The 15758-nt window shown below is 48.8% G+C and overlaps 10 protein-coding genes and 1 non-coding gene across 11 annotated transcripts; 7 read left to right on the top strand and 4 right to left on the bottom strand.

The window, feature by feature from the left end:
• Window positions 1-123: 123 nt before the first annotated feature.
• Window positions 124-1217, bottom strand: fmn1 (riboflavin kinase). Its single transcript, XM_040782279.1, has 3 exons — window positions 1023-1217; window positions 735-950; window positions 124-681 (listed from the first exon to the last, which is right to left on the bottom strand). Exons 1-3 carry the CDS (start codon window positions 1137-1139, stop codon window positions 337-339), a joined length of 678 nt encoding a protein of 225 aa, XP_040637582.1. The 5' UTR covers window positions 1140-1217; the 3' UTR covers window positions 124-336.
• Window positions 1218-1432: 215 nt separating this feature from the next.
• On the bottom strand, window positions 1433-2766 carry EURHEDRAFT_413894 (Ldh family oxidoreductase). Its single transcript, XM_040782278.1, has one exon. It carries the CDS (start codon window positions 2405-2407, stop codon window positions 1442-1444), a length of 966 nt encoding a protein of 321 aa, XP_040637581.1. The 5' UTR covers window positions 2408-2766; the 3' UTR covers window positions 1433-1441.
• Window positions 2767-3107: 341 nt separating this feature from the next.
• EURHEDRAFT_459169 (glutathione synthetase ATP-binding domain-like protein) lies at window positions 3108-4311 on the top strand (the record flags this gene model as incomplete). Its single annotated transcript, XM_040784557.1, has 3 exons — window positions 3108-3207; window positions 3260-4095; window positions 4153-4311. The coding sequence occupies 3 exons, from the start codon at window positions 3108-3110 to the stop codon at window positions 4309-4311; spliced, it is 1095 nt and encodes a 364-aa protein (XP_040637580.1).
• A 155-nt stretch (window positions 4312-4466) lies between these two features.
• On the bottom strand, window positions 4467-4952 carry EURHEDRAFT_403945 (Dabb family protein; the record flags this gene model as incomplete). Its single annotated transcript, XM_040780269.1, has 3 exons — window positions 4467-4590; window positions 4654-4882; window positions 4934-4952. 3 exons carry the CDS (start codon window positions 4950-4952, stop codon window positions 4467-4469), a joined length of 372 nt encoding a protein of 123 aa, XP_040637579.1.
• A 554-nt stretch (window positions 4953-5506) lies between these two features.
• EURHEDRAFT_524387 (MFS general substrate transporter) lies at window positions 5507-7257 on the top strand (the record flags this gene model as incomplete). Its single annotated transcript, XM_040786926.1, has 5 exons — window positions 5507-5642; window positions 5766-5793; window positions 5822-6039; window positions 6104-6888; window positions 6948-7257. The coding sequence occupies 5 exons, from the start codon at window positions 5507-5509 to the stop codon at window positions 7203-7205; spliced, it is 1425 nt and encodes a 474-aa protein (XP_040637578.1). The 3' UTR covers window positions 7206-7257.
• Window positions 7258-7343: 86 nt separating this feature from the next.
• Window positions 7344-8074, bottom strand: EURHEDRAFT_403943 (RraA family protein; the record flags this gene model as incomplete). The annotated part of the gene is made up of 2 exons (XM_040780268.1): window positions 7344-7793; window positions 7847-8074. The coding sequence occupies 2 exons, from the start codon at window positions 8072-8074 to the stop codon at window positions 7344-7346; spliced, it is 678 nt and encodes a 225-aa protein (XP_040637577.1).
• A 361-nt stretch (window positions 8075-8435) lies between these two features.
• Window positions 8436-9408, top strand: EURHEDRAFT_540206 (uncharacterized protein; the record flags this gene model as incomplete). The annotated part of the gene is made up of 2 exons (XM_040787371.1): window positions 8436-8920; window positions 8953-9408. Coding segments are annotated over exons 1-2 (540 nt in total), but the record flags the coding sequence as incomplete, so codon positions are not given.
• Window positions 9409-9627: 219 nt separating this feature from the next.
• On the top strand, window positions 9628-10625 carry EURHEDRAFT_459346 (class II fructose-bisphosphate aldolase; the record flags this gene model as incomplete). Its single annotated transcript, XM_040784574.1, has 3 exons — window positions 9628-9725; window positions 9791-10300; window positions 10355-10625. The coding sequence occupies 3 exons, from the start codon at window positions 9628-9630 to the stop codon at window positions 10623-10625; spliced, it is 879 nt and encodes a 292-aa protein (XP_040637575.1).
• A 307-nt stretch (window positions 10626-10932) lies between these two features.
• EURHEDRAFT_459142 (uncharacterized protein) lies at window positions 10933-13401 on the top strand (the record flags this gene model as incomplete). Its single annotated transcript, XM_040784553.1, has 4 exons — window positions 10933-11114; window positions 11208-11259; window positions 11395-12241; window positions 12305-13401. The coding sequence occupies 4 exons, from the start codon at window positions 10933-10935 to the stop codon at window positions 13399-13401; spliced, it is 2178 nt and encodes a 725-aa protein (XP_040637574.1).
• A 280-nt stretch (window positions 13402-13681) lies between these two features.
• On the top strand, window positions 13682-13786 carry EURHEDRAFT_t99. The gene has a single exon. It is a non-coding gene; the product is annotated as a tRNA-Met (tRNA).
• A 714-nt stretch (window positions 13787-14500) lies between these two features.
• EURHEDRAFT_459125 (STIMATE family protein) lies at window positions 14501-15495 on the top strand (the record flags this gene model as incomplete). The annotated part of the gene is made up of 2 exons (XM_040784552.1): window positions 14501-14803; window positions 14863-15495. 2 exons carry the CDS (start codon window positions 14501-14503, stop codon window positions 15493-15495), a joined length of 936 nt encoding a protein of 311 aa, XP_040637573.1.
• Between the last annotated feature and the right edge of the window lie 263 nt (window positions 15496-15758).

The raw sequence follows: 15758 nt of genomic DNA, 5'->3' as shown, positions 1-15758 counted from the left end.
CGTGGGGTTCCGATTCATGGCGCCAAGTCGTAGGGACGAAATAGACCCTGCAGTGGGAACGGACAAGAAATGTGAAGAGCAAGTGAGCAAGTGTTGCTTGAAGCTGTTTTCAGCTTCAAGCAGGAAGTGGAAGCAGGTCAATAAGTGCCAAGATTCATCCTATGTATTAAATGCACAAAATGCTTCAAAGCGGGTTATACACACAAAACAGACATAATTTAAAGAAACCACCAAATATCAACTCGAGCATTCTTTTTTGTCTATCCCACCGCTGTCCCTTCCTTGCGTATGTCTCTCATGGCCAGTAAATATGTACGTATGTGATCATTATTATAATCATAATCCGGACGTCCGGGCAGGTGCCTGCCGATTCCCGTTGAAAGTCGTCAACCATTGCCGATGCGCCTTGACGTATTCAGTGTCATTATCGCCCTCTCTGTCTTCCTCCAAATATCGCGCATATGTATCTCGTTGCAGACTCTTTCGTGCCACTTCACAGTCCACCCGAATATCTTCCACTAAAGCCCCAAGCGAAACGTAGTCGTATTCCGGTCGGATGTAGCCAAGGATCAGCAGGTTAAGCGGTGTCGAGTAAAAGTCCGGCAGTTTGTGGAATTTCACTTGTTCGTTGCTCGCGGCAGTCGGCGAGGGTGCTGCGAGGGGCGGCATGATGTGGATTTCCTAGCCGGATTAGCAACGCATATACAACGTCAATTGCAGAGACAACGGCCTACAATCGAGCGTTCCTTGTTCTTGTAGAACGGGTTATATCCAATACTCAACACCGCTGGGAGGATCTTCCCGCAAGTTCCCTGAGGCGACGATGATGATGTCTCCGTATAATTAAACCGACTGGGGTCTAACGCAACCACGCCGTAATATACACCTATGTCCAAGTCCGGATGCTCCGCGAGCATGTCCGCCGAGATATTAGCCGTAGGAATACCCAGCTAAAGCCCATATTAGCCTTCCACTTCCTGTATTTGAGAGTGCTCGCCGACAGATAACACAAGTTAACCCACCTCTTTACTCCCCCGCCCGAAACCTTTGATTACGGGACCCGACAATCGTACAGGGAACGGGGGCTCAGGACCGGAATCAGGGCCGGTGACGGGGTCGCGAGGTCCATCTGGTCGCATTGCGTCTGTCTCGTCGTGTTTGCGTCTTGGTATGTGCCTGCCTGATATGGTCCTGCTCACAACGGTCTGAGATGCGTGGAAAGCGGAAGAAAGTGGTTGGTTTGAGAGTTATCGATAAGCTGGTGCGGGGAGCAAGTCCGTCCTCGACGCTTATTGGCTGTGTTATGTAATTTAACTGTATTTTACGCCAGATGCGGCTACTGGTCACCTGATCATTCTGGCTACACGTGATTAGCCGAGGGTCAGATAACATCGACATCGCGGGGACTTATGAGCAATTAATCTATTGGCATTGGGACTATCTAATCATCTTCCGTTACGTACAGAGGGTATATTCCATAATCCAGAGATAAGGGGACGTCTGACAGAGGGAGCTCAGCAACATTGTACTGATTTGCGGCTTCAACAAACATCTGCCTTTCTGCCTCGGCGTATGGAATCCCTTCCCTGCGGCGCTGAGCACCAAGGCGATGCTCTGGCTCTCCAGGGAAAAGCACTTCATTGAAGCCAGGGGCCGGGGTCACGCCATGAACGCGCTGGGCCAAAACGTCCATGCGAGCTCTGAATTCATCGGTCGTCATGAAAATATCCGGCTTAATGGCAATGAAGCAATGTCCAACGTTCTGGGGCCTGGGATCCTTGTACTGATCTCCGACTTCACCACCAAAAGCAGCGCCAGTCAAAACACCTGACATGACGTCCATCAGAATGGCAATCCCGGAACCCTTGGGACCACCAATGGGCGCCATGCTACCGTTCAGAGCCACGTTTGCGTCGGTGGTAGGGTTTCCGTCAGCGTCAAATGCCCATCCAACAGGGATTGACTCGCCACGACGCGCTGCGCGGCGAATCTTACCCTTAGCAACAACCGAGGGAGCCATGTCGAGAACATAGGGGACTTCGTTATTCGAAGGAGCACCAGCAGCGAAAGGTGAGATACCAAGGAGAGTCTCCTTACCCCCAAATGGAGGCATTTGTTTGGCTGAGTTGGTAAATACCAGGGAGATCATATTCTTCTCCAGGGCTTGGAGGACGTAGGTAGCGCCCATACCGAAGTGATTAGAATTGTTGACGGTGACCATGCCGATGCCGTAGATCTCTGCGCGCTTGATGGCTGACTCCATTGCTCTGCTGGCAACCACGAAGCCGAAACCATTGTCACCATCAAGGTGGGCAACCACCGGGGTCTTCTCGAGAAACTTGAGGTTTGGCTTCGCGTTGACCCGGCCGTTGCTGACCCTGTCAAGGTACTGAGGTAAACGGGCCATACCATGGGTATCCTTTTATCTGTTAGACAGAATCACGTAGTGCAGATATGGTCAATACTCACAACACCACGAACATCGGCCAAAACCAGGCAGTCCGCCATTGACTTGGCGTCTTCCTCGGAGAGACCAGCCTTAACCAGCAGCTCTGTAGCATATTTGCTTGCCGTCGCGGGATCAGCATAGTAACTAGCCTTGAAGTTTATCAGTTTCTGAGGACGGTCTTTCAATTGTAAACGGTAGGACTTACGGAAGACATTGTGAGAATCGTTGCTCAACTTGGTCAGCAAGCGAAGCGTAACAATGGCTGGTGCTTGCCAATTCTTGCAGTATATCAATTAAGTTGAAAGCAATGCAGCTGTATATGTGTTCTCTATTCTCTATTATACTACAACAACTGCAATCCAAAACAATGCAAGTCACAGGGCATTCAGTAAAAAACTGTTTCGGGCCGGTACCGATGCAGCCCTACGATCATTCGGATAGCTCCGGTCATTCGGGCCACTCCGTCGGATGTTCGACCGATGACCGGCATCGGCATATAATTAGCATCAACATCAAACATCATACGCGGGGGTTACTTGCATCCCTCCTACTTCTTTCCACGCAATCGCAATCCATCATGCTTGCCACCTGTAACACGCTACCTCAAGCGTGCCTACGGCCGTCGAGCCAATGGGCTTTTCCTCGAGCCCTTGAGCGCATGTACAGTCAGTCCAGCCGTGCGCCTACAGTGGCTGTTTTGTTCCAGGATATTGACCCCCCAATCATCAATGGGGTACGCAAGCCTCGTAAACCTGGCGGTAGGTAACCATTATACTAGTTATCGTTTATCATAGGCTTACAGGGTCATAGGCTATCAAGACTCCGGAGCTGATATCGTTTATACACTCCAATCGAAAGGCATCAATATCGTCACACCAGACCCTTCGCCACGAGTCTTCAAGAATGAAGGCTGGTGCTTCCCCGATACAGAAGAGGGCATCTACTCCGCCGTGAAAAGCGGCGCTACCCATCTCTGGGCTAACACCATCCTCTTCGATTCCCATCCACTCCAGAAATCTGAAAAATTAACTCCTTACGCCTCGGATCTGCGTGTCGTGGGCCAGCCACCCGGGATGGTGGAGAATTTCGACGACAAAGCGTATCTCAATGGTAAACTGGGAGAACTCGGTGGCTACACCCTCCCACGTTCATGGCTTCTCTCAAAATCCGATGACTTTGAGGCGCTGGTTAAATCTATTGACCGGTTCCCCGTGGTGGGTAAGCCCGTTCGTGGACGTGGAAGCCATGGCGTCAAACTTTGCCATGACCAAACTCAATTGAGGGAGCATCTCACAGCATTACTGGGAGAGTCACCGCTGGTCATGCTTGAGGAGTATCTTGCTGGTGAGGAAGCGACTATCACTGTTATGCCACCTTCTCCTGAGCGACCGGAGCATTGGAGTACACTTCCAGTTTCGCGATACAATCACGCAGACGGCATCGCTCCATACAATGGTGTGGTGGCGGTGACTGCAAACTCGTGTGTGGCAACAGAAGAGGATATGAAGGACCCTGCATATGGGAAGGTTATGAAGGAATGCGAGCAGGTTGCTAAACTCATCGGTGCAACTGCACCGATTCGGATTGATGTGCGCCGATTCCATGAGGGTTCCGGGTTTGCAATTTTTGATATCAACATGAAGCCGGTGAGTTATGCGCCCTTGTTGGTTTATATAAGGAGAAATGACACTAATAACCATCAGAACATGACAGGCCCCGGTCGTCCGGGGCGAGAAGATCAAGCGAGTTTGACTGCAATGGCAACGGCCGCGATGGGCTGGGATTATGGCACTCTTTTGCAGAAGATTCTTGCCAGTGCCCAACTTCTAAGTACATTCCGTGCTTACCGTAGTCCGTTCTAGACTTGGGTGGTTTTCTAAATGTATAACAAGCGTTGATATCCTTCATCAAGTGTATATATCAGCATCCTACGTTGATGTACACACTTTCTATTCTGTTTTCAGTATGGCAAGAGGTCAATTAAAATTCTCATCGTAAAAAGCTTCTATTCTCTAAACTATTTCGCCCCGTTGATACCCTCCAGAGGCAGAAAATTCCACATATACTCATCCTCCGGCTCAACCTCAAAGTCAAACCGCACCAGATTCTCCTTGTACGGAAACATATACGTGCTCGTCACCCTATCAACATTAATTTTTTGTTAGCGCATATACAAGCAAGAGATCGAAAGGTAAGACTCGTACCAATGATGCTCCTTACTGGCTTGATACTTCCCCAACTCTGCAAGGTTCTCATGGAAGCTCAGCAGGGCGAACTCGAATCCTTTACTTCTCTCGATTGGGTCTGTAACAGACGGTCCACCGACGACAAGGCGGTGTCCTTTGATGCAGTCGAGTTCCTTGAGCTTCTTGAGCTCGCGGACGAACGTGTCTTTGTGCTCTTGAGTCACCTCGGAGCGGAACTTGAACATCACTATTGTGTGTCAGTTCGAGCTCAAGGATGGTATGATTAGGGAAAACTGACCTATGTGAACGATTGTCATTGTGGATTAGGTATGGCTCTGTTGATCGAGCGTGGGGTGGTTGTCGACTAGAAAAACACAAAAGCAAAGTGTTGGAACAGCTAGCTGTAGATCAGGATGGACAAGAGATCAGGGAAAGAGCCAATTATTTTCAAGCGTTACTTTCTTCTATGTATACCTAGAGCGCTACCTATATACCCATCCGAGGTATCCCCCAAACCCTACAAACGGTGAATTGCCGCTATACTCTCGGCCCCGGGCCGAGCTTTTCGGAGCTATCCTCCCCCTTGCACATCAACAAGGCAAAACAGACCGTCTGCAGATCGTCACAAATAGGATACATTGGAATCAATGAAGTACTGGTCGTCGTGAGTGTGTATCCCCTCCCCCATTATTTTGCGCTGCGTACTTGTTAAACACATCCCAGACACATGCTGATCAAGTAGGCTGGGTAGGCGACAGGGAAACGGGATGGTTTGGCTATTTAAAGAGGGCATTTACCTGCTCTCTTTCTGTAGGATTTCTGTGTTGCCCACTCTGTCAGTTATATTCATCTTCTCTATTTGCTACTCATTATGGCCGACATTATGAAGCCCGTGAAGGATGTCAACACAGTCGTCGTAAACGAGGCATCCTCTGGGGACAATCGTCTATTTATCACTCAGCATATGAGCACAGAGGAGTTACGTGAGGCTGAGAAGAAGCTAAAGCGTAAGCTCGATATGCGGCTGCTGGCATGCATGTGGCTCATTTTCATACTGAACTATCTCGATCGGGTATGCGTCTCTTGATTGTTGGGCTTCATAATATTGTTCGATACTAACATATCTGCAGAACAACATTTAAACTGCAAAAGTGGCCGGTATTTCAGACTCTCTACATCTAACCAGCACACAATATTCCACTGCTGTCGCTCTTCTCTTCGCCGGTTATGTGTTGATGCAGCTTCCGTCCAATATCTTTCTTGCCAACCTAAGGCCATCATGGTATATCCCTGGTGTTATGGCAACCTGGGGCATGTTATCGGCCCTGGTTGGTGCAGTTCACAATTCTGGGGGACTTTATACACTTCGGTTTTTGCTGGGATTCGTGGAAGCTGCTTTCTATCGTAAGTTCATCTTGATTGTCATTATATCCTTTTAATACGTGATGGCTAATATATGCTGTCACAGCTGGAGCGCTATTCCTAATCTCCTCATGGTACAAGCGCGAGGAGATGGGCATACGCAGTGCATTTCTGTTCTCCGGATCGCAGGTTGGCAGCGCCTTTTCCGGTCTCATCGCAGCCGGAATTCAACAGGGCCTAGACGGAGTCCGCGGGCTAGAGTCCTGGCGCTGGATCTTTATTATAGAAGGCTCGATCACTGTCTTCATTGCGCTCTGCTCTATCATCATCCTTCCAGATTACCCCAGTAACACCCGCTGGCTCAGTCCCACGGAGCGAGCAGTAGTCAAATGGCGGCTAATCTCCGACGCTGGGCAAGTGGACGAGGATGATTCTGGGTGGCTATACGGCTTCAAACAAGCGTTTGCAGACTGGCGGCTGTATATCTTTGCGGTGGCCCTTCTCTGCATCCAGGTTGCCAGTGCTACATCGAACTTTTTCCCAACTGTTGTCGAGACACTCGGATTCAACCGTGTTGATACACTTCTGCTAACTGTTCCGCCGTACGTTGTCAGTGTGATCCTCATGGTTGCCAATAATTGGTCTGCGGACCGGCTCGGAAATTCTTCGTTCCACGTCATTTGGCCCTTGGTCCTGGCCATCGTGGGATATGTCATCGCGGCTGCGTCGATAAATATCGGCGCACGATACTTTGCCATGATTGCCATGGTAGCAGGTGGTCACGGTGCCAATCCGGTATTGGTGTCCTGGACGCAAAAGGTCATGATACGGCCGCGAATAAAGCGTGCATCGGCTGTGGCTTTTGTAAATGCATTTGGGAACCTTGCTCAGGTATGTCCCTGCCTTGCTATTTTATCCGTTTCTTCTTCTACGTGTCTAATACATGGTAGATATTCTCGTCGTACCTGTACCCCGATAGCTCTGCCCCTCACTATGTCATGGCTATGTCGGCTAATTCTGCCTTCTGCCTTTCTGCTATAATTCTGGCAATTTTCATGCGCATTGTCCTTCTCCGTGACAACAAACGTCTGGCGCGTGGTGAGACTACCGTCACGCAGGAGATGAAGGGCGAAAGTCAGGCTGAGATTAGAGGAATAGCGGAGGATGAGCGTCTTGTGATGAGAGAGGGATTCCGTTTTGTCGCGTAATTTCGTCAAGTGATTGGTATGTGTATAAGACTGGGAATGGACTAGTACCGTGAATTATCTGTGTTTTCTACCTTTTATCAATCAATATCGTTGAATTTTCCGTCAATACATAACGTAACGTCCTTTAGAACTAAACTACTACCCCCGGAACTCCTTAAACACCTCCTCCACAGATCTTCCAGCCTTAATCCCTTCAGCACATTTCTCATCCGCCTTCACAATCCCCGGAATAGCATCCAGCACCTTCTCCGCTAATTCTACCGGCAAGCGTACCACCCCATTCAAATCCGCAATGATATAGTCCCCAGGCTGGATCCAGGCCTCCTGGATAACTGAATTCAACTGCACAGGTACGTTTATCTCAGACGGACGACACACTTCCCCTCCAGCAGTGGTACCAACAGCCCTAGCGAAAAGAGGGAATCCCAGCGCGCGGTGTTCATTCAGATCTCGCACGCGGCCGTCAATAACCACACCGGCGACGTTAAGGGTTTTTGCGCGGAGAGTCATCAGGCCGCCGTAGACCGCGTTGACGTGTGGGAGGGGTTGTGAGATGAATGCCACTGCTCCGGAGGGGATTTTATCCATCTCTCTTCATTAGTTATATGCACATGGACCTTGGATGAGGATGCAAGACCTACATAGTTCCCTTGAAGCTTCGGTGCTGCCTCGTCCGTTTTCGGGGCGAATTTTACTGTGTACGCTTGGCCAATAAGCTTAGTCTCGCCGGATTGGAATTCCGGGGAGTATATCGTTAGGCCCTCGAGGAAGCCGCCATTTGGGTATTTGAGCTTGGACAGGCCATCGGCTACGTCGCAGGCACCCCATTTTTGGAGGCCGTTAATGATGTCTTTTGGATCGGCGGACATGGTGAATTCTCAGATGAAATAAGTTGGCCTTCGTTGGCTTGCAACAGTAGACTGATCGCCTTTCTTTTCATGCGACCGTCCGCTTTATTAGTTCCTACGCACCGATCCGAGACGGCCTAAATCGATCTATATGGCGTCGGAGCCGGACTCCGTCCGTGATGCTTCATCCGGGCTAGTTTCAGCTCGGTGCTCACCGAGAGTGCCATAATGAGTATCCTATACAGGCAATTGAATATACTCGGAGTGTAGCGTGGGGTTACAGGAAAAAAAGAAAAGAGAAAGAAAGGCCAGTACTTAATATTAGCATTGGAGTTACCCTTTGGATATGGAAGCCGTACGTTCAACTAGAAACTATATGCTCATGAAATTTAAAATCTATTCTATTATGTTAGATATTTTCAAATCAAACATAAGATCATGCCAATGGAAAGCTACTCTCCCAAACCTATCCCTCCAAAAGCATGGGATACCCACCACCACATCTTCGAACCAAACCTCTTCACCCTTTCCCAAAACCGCCAATTCACGCCCTCTCGCGCTTCTCTCACAGGCCTCTAGGCCTTTTGGCACTCCCTCGGCCTCGAGCACGTCTGCATCGCACATGGTCTTTCCTACGAAGCTGACTGCACTACCTCGAGCGCTTTAAGGGCCGTGCGCGGGGAATTCGTGTGCTTAATATTGAGACTTACAGATGAGATACTTGGCTTGTAACATGAAGCTGGGGCGCGTTCTGTGCGGTTAGATTTCGTCCGGCATGGAGCTATGCATGAAATCGATGTGCAGGTTCGGCTTATTGAAGCTACGGCGCGCGGTTGGTACAATAGAGAGATAAGGCAGGGAATCACTGTAGTATCCAAATTTAGCAGCCACATCTTTAGTTCTGGCCAAAACTGTGCGAGTCCATGCGTCAGTGTCCTGTGTCCGTTGTGGTGGATCATATGGCCTTGATTGCGGGGAGTAGCTATCGCTACGGAGATTCAACAAACATTCAACTCAATTCATATCTACGGGAAACCAAGATACTTGGACTTCAAATGCCCTGCCGAGCACCCCGGGAGGGGATTCTGTGGATAAAGGTATCTGCACCATATAGGTGCTCGAATCTAGGTCCACAGTATGAGGATTTGCGATGGGTTGTTAGGCGGTTTGTGGATGTGAACTCTAAAGATGTGCTTTGGGGAAGCGATTGGCCCCATACGAAAAAGCATGAGGATAGAGTTGGGAGAAGTCAGGAAAGAGATGACGCATTCTTGGAGGTTGATAATAGGGCTTGGATCGAGGTGTTAAGTACGTGGTTTTCAGAGGAAAAGTGGCAGTTGATGTGGATTGGGAACCAGCTGCTTTGTATGAATATCCGGCGTCTGTTTAGTCAGATAATTTGGAAAATTGGAAAGATCCGAAGGCGCTTCGGTGAACGGTCCGAGGCCGAGGGCAGCAGCGAATTTGAGGATAAGACTATTGAAAATCTCTTGAACTTCAACTTCCATATAAATCCATGAAATAGAAGAGCAAGGAGACAAGGAGAGCCCGACAAGTTATAGATATCTTTCACAATGACCAGCAATCATAGCGCATATCCGGCGAGCAACCTGACCTGGCAGATTCTCAACCATGCCAATGAAAGCAACTACGCTGTTGGAGCGTATAACTGGTACGTAAATTTGAAAACACAAAATATTTGCCCTGTGCCATTTCTTACTAACCGCAATGCTCTAGCTACAACAACGACGGAATCATGGCCGTGATACGCGCAGCCGAACGCAAGCGCTCAGCCGCAATCATCCAGCTCTTCCCTTGGACCTTACACTTCCAAGGCATAGAATTCGTCCGTTACGTGGTGAGTGCTGCACATGCTGCTAGTGTCCCAGTGGCGGTCCACTTGGATCACTGCATCAAGCTGGAAGATGTGGAACTGGCTCTTACCCTCCCCTTTGATTCTATTATGATTGACGCTTCGACCTTTGATGAGGAAGCAAACATTCGACACAGCAAGTCTGTCGTGGAGCGTGCTCAAAAACTCAATATTACTATTGAGGCTGAGATGGGTCGCATTGAAGGTGGAGAGGATGGTTTGCCTACGGTTGACATGGATTCCGTTATGACAAGGCCCAAAGATGCAGAGATATTTGTCCAGCAAACAGGGGTGCACTTTCTTGCGCCTTCTTTTGGTAATATCCATGGTGGATATCCGGCTGGTGGGCCAGAGGGAGCATGGGATCTAGTACGGTATGTCTTTACTATCTATATTCTAATGCTTTGCGCATATACTAACTTGTATAGGCTTACGGCCATTGGAAAATTGGTCTCGGATAGCACACCACTGGTCCTCCATGGAACGCATCCTGTGTCCGATGAGCTTTTTCAAAAAGCCATTGAATGTGGAGTGCGCAAGATCAATCTCAACCGCACCGTGCGCGATGACTACACGAAGTTCGTTGCTGAGAACGCCGGCTCACTAGAGTTGACAACTCTCAAAATGCAGGGCGTTGAAATTTATGCCAAATCTATTGAAAGGATGATGGATATACTTGGGTCGCCTGGGAGGTATTAGTTGCTAGCTCACAGTACTTCCTCGGGATTATAAAAATCAAGTCTCGGCCGTCGAGACCAACCCTAATCCCCAGACGCACCCAACCAATGGTAAACAGAATAGGCAAAGCACTGGACAGCTCCGGACCCATATCGGGTGCATCCGAGCAGGAACACTCCGAAGTAGATTTACGACGGTCTTTTACCGTTCCCGCATTCATGAACTGAACCGTTGGCTCACGCTATACGCATCGGAGTGCAGAAATCTCTGTTCAATTGTACAAATGAACCTTTCACCGATTCTTAGCGGCAGAAATCTTGGTCTTGAGATGGCAGGTCCTCCTCCCATTCCCGCTGCGACAAGTCCGCCGGCTCGGCGCCGTCCGCTCGCTTGTTCCAGATGCCGTCGGCGTAAAGTCCGCTGCGACGGGGCTTCGCCTGCTTGTTCTAATTGTGCTAGAGCTGGGGTGGAATGTTTTGAGGGGGTTTCGGGTCCGGCGGTATCCCGGAGGTATGTGCACTCCGTACTCCGTACTATTTCTGCATAATTGGGGAACGTTTTAATTCGGATAGTACTGATATGCTGTCCATTATGGCTTGATAGTCGCCTTTTTTATCTAGAGAATCGTGTGAGGGAATTAGAAGCTGCCAATAGAGTCATTGCGCTGTCAACCACCCGCCCGAGTGTGTCTGACAATGGAGATACTAGCAACATTGACCCGAGGCTCTCAGGGCTGGTGGAGCTTCCACGATTTGATTCCTCATCTCATGATCAGCATCAGTATAACCAGAGCAGCCAGCTCGGGTATCTAGCAAATGAACCGGAGCCGGGTCCTTGTCAGCAAACGTCTCGCTCATCGCGTGAGGAAATCCCTCGACCTAGAAGTACAGTTCGAACCCTCAGCTCGGGGCAAATCCAAAGAGCAGAAAACAATTATATTAATGATGGCGCTTCTCCGGCCATTTCAACTTCCAGTCGGATTACACGGGATCAACCACTCGCTCACGAAGTGGGTTTACTTTCCCTGTCGAATGCGAGTGATCCCAAGTATCTGGGCCCATCATCAGGAGTCCCATTTGCACGATTAATATACGAATCAGTGCCCCAGTCACAAGGATTGCCATTGTCATACCTGCGAGAGAATGAGCAAGACCAAGAACAACGTGACTCGACACAGGGTCTTGGTGCATATGATATCCAGCAGCTTGACTTTCCTTCAATGACCGACTGCCAGCAGTATGCAGAAATATACTTCGGCGTCTCAACATTGTACCCCTTCATCTCGCAGGATGATTTTCATGCCCTTCTCAGGCGAGTGACGCATCTCAGTACTACGTCAACTTGGGGCAGCAATATCCCGGTAAAGCTGGCCCTTGCACAGATTTATTTGGTGCTTTCTCTGGGTGCACGATTTTTAGAAATTAAGCTGAACAGGAAATTTCCCTCACATGACTTATTCGCCAACGGTATGGGATACGCGACACAGGTCAAGCTCCATGATAGCATCGAAGGCGTACAGGTTCTTCTGCTATTTGCGCAGCACAGCTATTATAGTCCGGAGGGGTTAAATGCGTGGTATCTGTTGCATACCATTATTGCCAGCTGCTTGGATCTTGGGTTGCAGCGGCGTGATAATTGTTAGTGTCATTTCCCGAAACCAGACGGTTAAGTGCTCTAGAAAATGGACTGACTTTGTGAAGGCAAAAAAGAGACCGAAACCTCATACCATCGCAAAACAAGACACTTGCGAAGCGCCATCTTCTGGTCAGCATATTCCATGGATCGCACCCTCACCACCATCTTGGGACGTCCTCTGACGCTGAGAGACGAAGCCATCGACCGGGAATTTCCGGGGCTAGACAATAATCACGAGGTCGAATCAGCAGCAACCCACTGGGATCAGACTAACTCGCAAGACCAAGCGGTCCCCGAACAACCGCCATGGCTGGCACCAACCCCTTACACAGCATGCGTTTACTCTCTCCGCTTCGACCGGATTGTCGCAGAAATCAAGCTGATGCTTTACCGTGTGTCGCGATCACCGAGCCGTTTTCCATGGCCGACTAATGTAACTGCTTGGCAACATGAAGCCCAAAGTGCTTGCATCTCGCTGCTGCAGGATGCCCAAAACCAGCAACAGGGCCCTTTGTTGAATAATCTCGGGACACTGCCAGGAGTTAGCCTCCAAAAACTGGAGCTCAAGTATCACCATTGCATTATGCTCCTCTATCGTCCAAGCCCGCAAATTCCTCAGCCGAGCACAGAAGCTATTCAGGCATGCTTCAGCAGCGCTATGGACATTATATCCATTTACGCCGACCTCCACAAGTTCCTAAACATGGAATGCTCATGGCTCTCGGCGCATTCAATTCTGGTAGCTGCCATTACGGTCCTCTATTGCTTATGCTCGCACCCAGCCGTGCGAGGAGTAACACCCATCGAAATCTGCTTGAAAAGGGTGGAGCTAGCCCACGAGCTGCTAATTTTCCTGGGACGGTTATGGTCTGTTGCGGATGAGGCAGGGTTGAAGCTGGGCAGGTTGATCGCGGCTACGAGGGAGGTTTATAGTGCAACTACCACTTTGTGTAGTGGTCTTGTTGATCGTCAAAGGTATGAAGATAGCGGTAATATAGTGCCATTGCAGCAGTCGGGTTCAGGCTCAGATAACCCGGATATACCCGCTCTGGATGGAAGGGCCGTCTTGACTGACGAACTCGGGGTTCTTCGAGACTTGTTTGACCTTGGTTGGTTGAATGAATCGGAGTTTGGTAATCAACACTCTTTCTTTGGGTCTTGATGAATTAGTTGAGACATGAGATGCTCCATTCTAGACGATTTCTTGAAGAGTATACATTCAATTTGAAGTCCGTAAAATGTTCCGAAAGGAGGGGCGTTGTCGAAGCTACCTTCGAAAGACTGCATATTATTGAACTAGAAAGAGTCAATTGACATATCAGAAAAGAATCACAGTGTTGGAAATTACTGACAACAGTATGAATGGCAGTTGCAGCTATTATAGCGGGGTGACCTACAAAAAATAGGTCTCAAGCTAAGATTGGCCAAATCAAGCAAGAGTTGCCTCCATGGTCTAGTTGGTCATGACGTGGGTCTCATAGTCTTGTGACATCCCTGGTAACAGGGTTGAAATCCCGAGGTCACCAGTTCGATCCTGGTTGGGGGCAATTATTTTTTCATTCATAATGAAAATGAAATATTTATTTTTAATTTCTCTCGACACTCACGATTTAATAGTCTCCATTAAATTGTGACATAGCCTCGAGACCCTTCCCCGCTTGCTTTTAATACCCGACCGTAAAGAACGGTCGTATGCCCTGAAACATCCAGCTGCGCCACTCACCGCCTGCGGGATGGGGCAGTGTTAATAGGGTCAATTATGATGGTAAGAGTCATTTTCTCTTACCAATAAACAGTGCTTTTGCTGGTAAAAGATCTGTGCCTTTTTTTTTTCTCCTTTCGATTTTTCTATTATGCAGGGAGTACTCTGTACAGCGTCTGGCAATCTCCAACTATCACAGGGAACAGTCCATGAATACTTGTAGTGAGGCGTTGATCTGCTGTGCTGTATGCCTTGTCTCACTTGTCAATCGCTAATCGCCCCTCAACGCCATTTGATCGTCAACCTCGCCAGCCGCCCACCGTCCATGTCTGTCTGCCGTGTATAGCGGCCAACAAACAAACATATTGTCGTCTTCCCTCGTCCCTCGTTCCGACTTTCCTCACAACCCCACTCTTTGTTCAAGAAACCGCGAATCGAATCGGCTATGGATTCGACCCTCGCTTCGTTGACTGCAGCGACCACCACATCCGTCTTTGCAGCAACCACCACCAGCGTCTTTTCGAATCCTACATCGTCTGTAACCCAAACTGCGTCTTATATGGAGGTTGATCCCCAGGATGGCGGCAATGGAGAATGCAGACTGCTTGGATCATTTTCACTCATCGTACAAGCCGCGCTCGGAGCGCTAGCATTACTATCTCTGGTATACAAGCGATGGAGGGAACGGCCGCAACGACCGGTCAAGGTGTGGGCATTCGACGTTTCTAAGCAGGTCTTTGGATCTGCGATGCTACATCTTGCGAATCTCTTGATGTCTATGTTTTCTGCGGGTCAGTTTGACATCACGAGCACATATAAACCGAATCCGTGTTCGTTCTATCTATTGAATATCGGAATTGATGTAAGTTCAGCTCTCTTATTTGATATCCGAATAATGACTAATCGCTCCTATTTTGTTAGACTACCCTTGGAATCCCTATACTCATCTTCATTCTTCGAATTCTGAATGCTTTAGCGTCATATACTCCCCTTGCAAACCCTCCCGAGTCCATCGAATCTGGAAATTATGGGCACCCACCGCGTGCGACATGGTGGTTCAAGCAGTCCATAATCTACTTCATAGGCTTGCTGGGCATGAAGATATGCGTCTTCTTCCTCATCCACTTCATACCGTTTATCGTCAAAGTGGGTGACTGGGCGCTTCGATGGACAGAAGGGAACACGGCTGCTCAGGTTATCTTTGTCATGCTGTTGTTCCCTTTGATCATGAACGCGATCCAGTACTACATTATCGACACCTTTATCAAGAAACCTATGACACCAGTCGACGAAATGCTTGCCGAGGATGACGACCGCGAGGGTACATTGGTCAATGACGAGAACGACCAGCGCAATGCCTTGCTGGCAGGTCTGGAGGATGACGGACTTCTGGATGTGGAAGAAGGCCATGCAAAGAATGGGAAACCACTGGACTCGCATGCTAAGGAAGCTCTGCATGGCTTCAGTTCTATCCGCGCTATGTATGATCACACGGTCGGCAGGATGCATAGTTCTTCATCATCGTCCGGATCGAGCAGCAGTGGCCATAGTTGAGGATCCAGCAGCTTTTGACTTGATAAAAAGCTATTGTTTTACGAATGTTTATGATGACCAGTTTTATATCTATGGCGTTGATTGATAGGTTGGGCGTATAGGATTAGTTTTACGCTTTTTGTTCATTCCTTTACCACCATCACCATATACAGGAGTTTGGAACAAAAATACCATGTTTTTATCTGAATATACTGCATTATCTGAATCTTACCTCTCTTAAAACGTAGACCTGTGGTATGCCCTAATGCATGTCTCACCGCTCT

This window comes from Aspergillus ruber, assembly GCF_000600275.1.
Source record: "Aspergillus ruber CBS 135680 unplaced genomic scaffold scaffold00019, whole genome shotgun sequence".
Lineage (NCBI taxonomy): Eukaryota > Fungi > Ascomycota > Eurotiomycetes > Eurotiales > Aspergillaceae > Aspergillus > Aspergillus ruber.
This window is presented reverse-complemented; position numbering and strand designations above follow the sequence as displayed.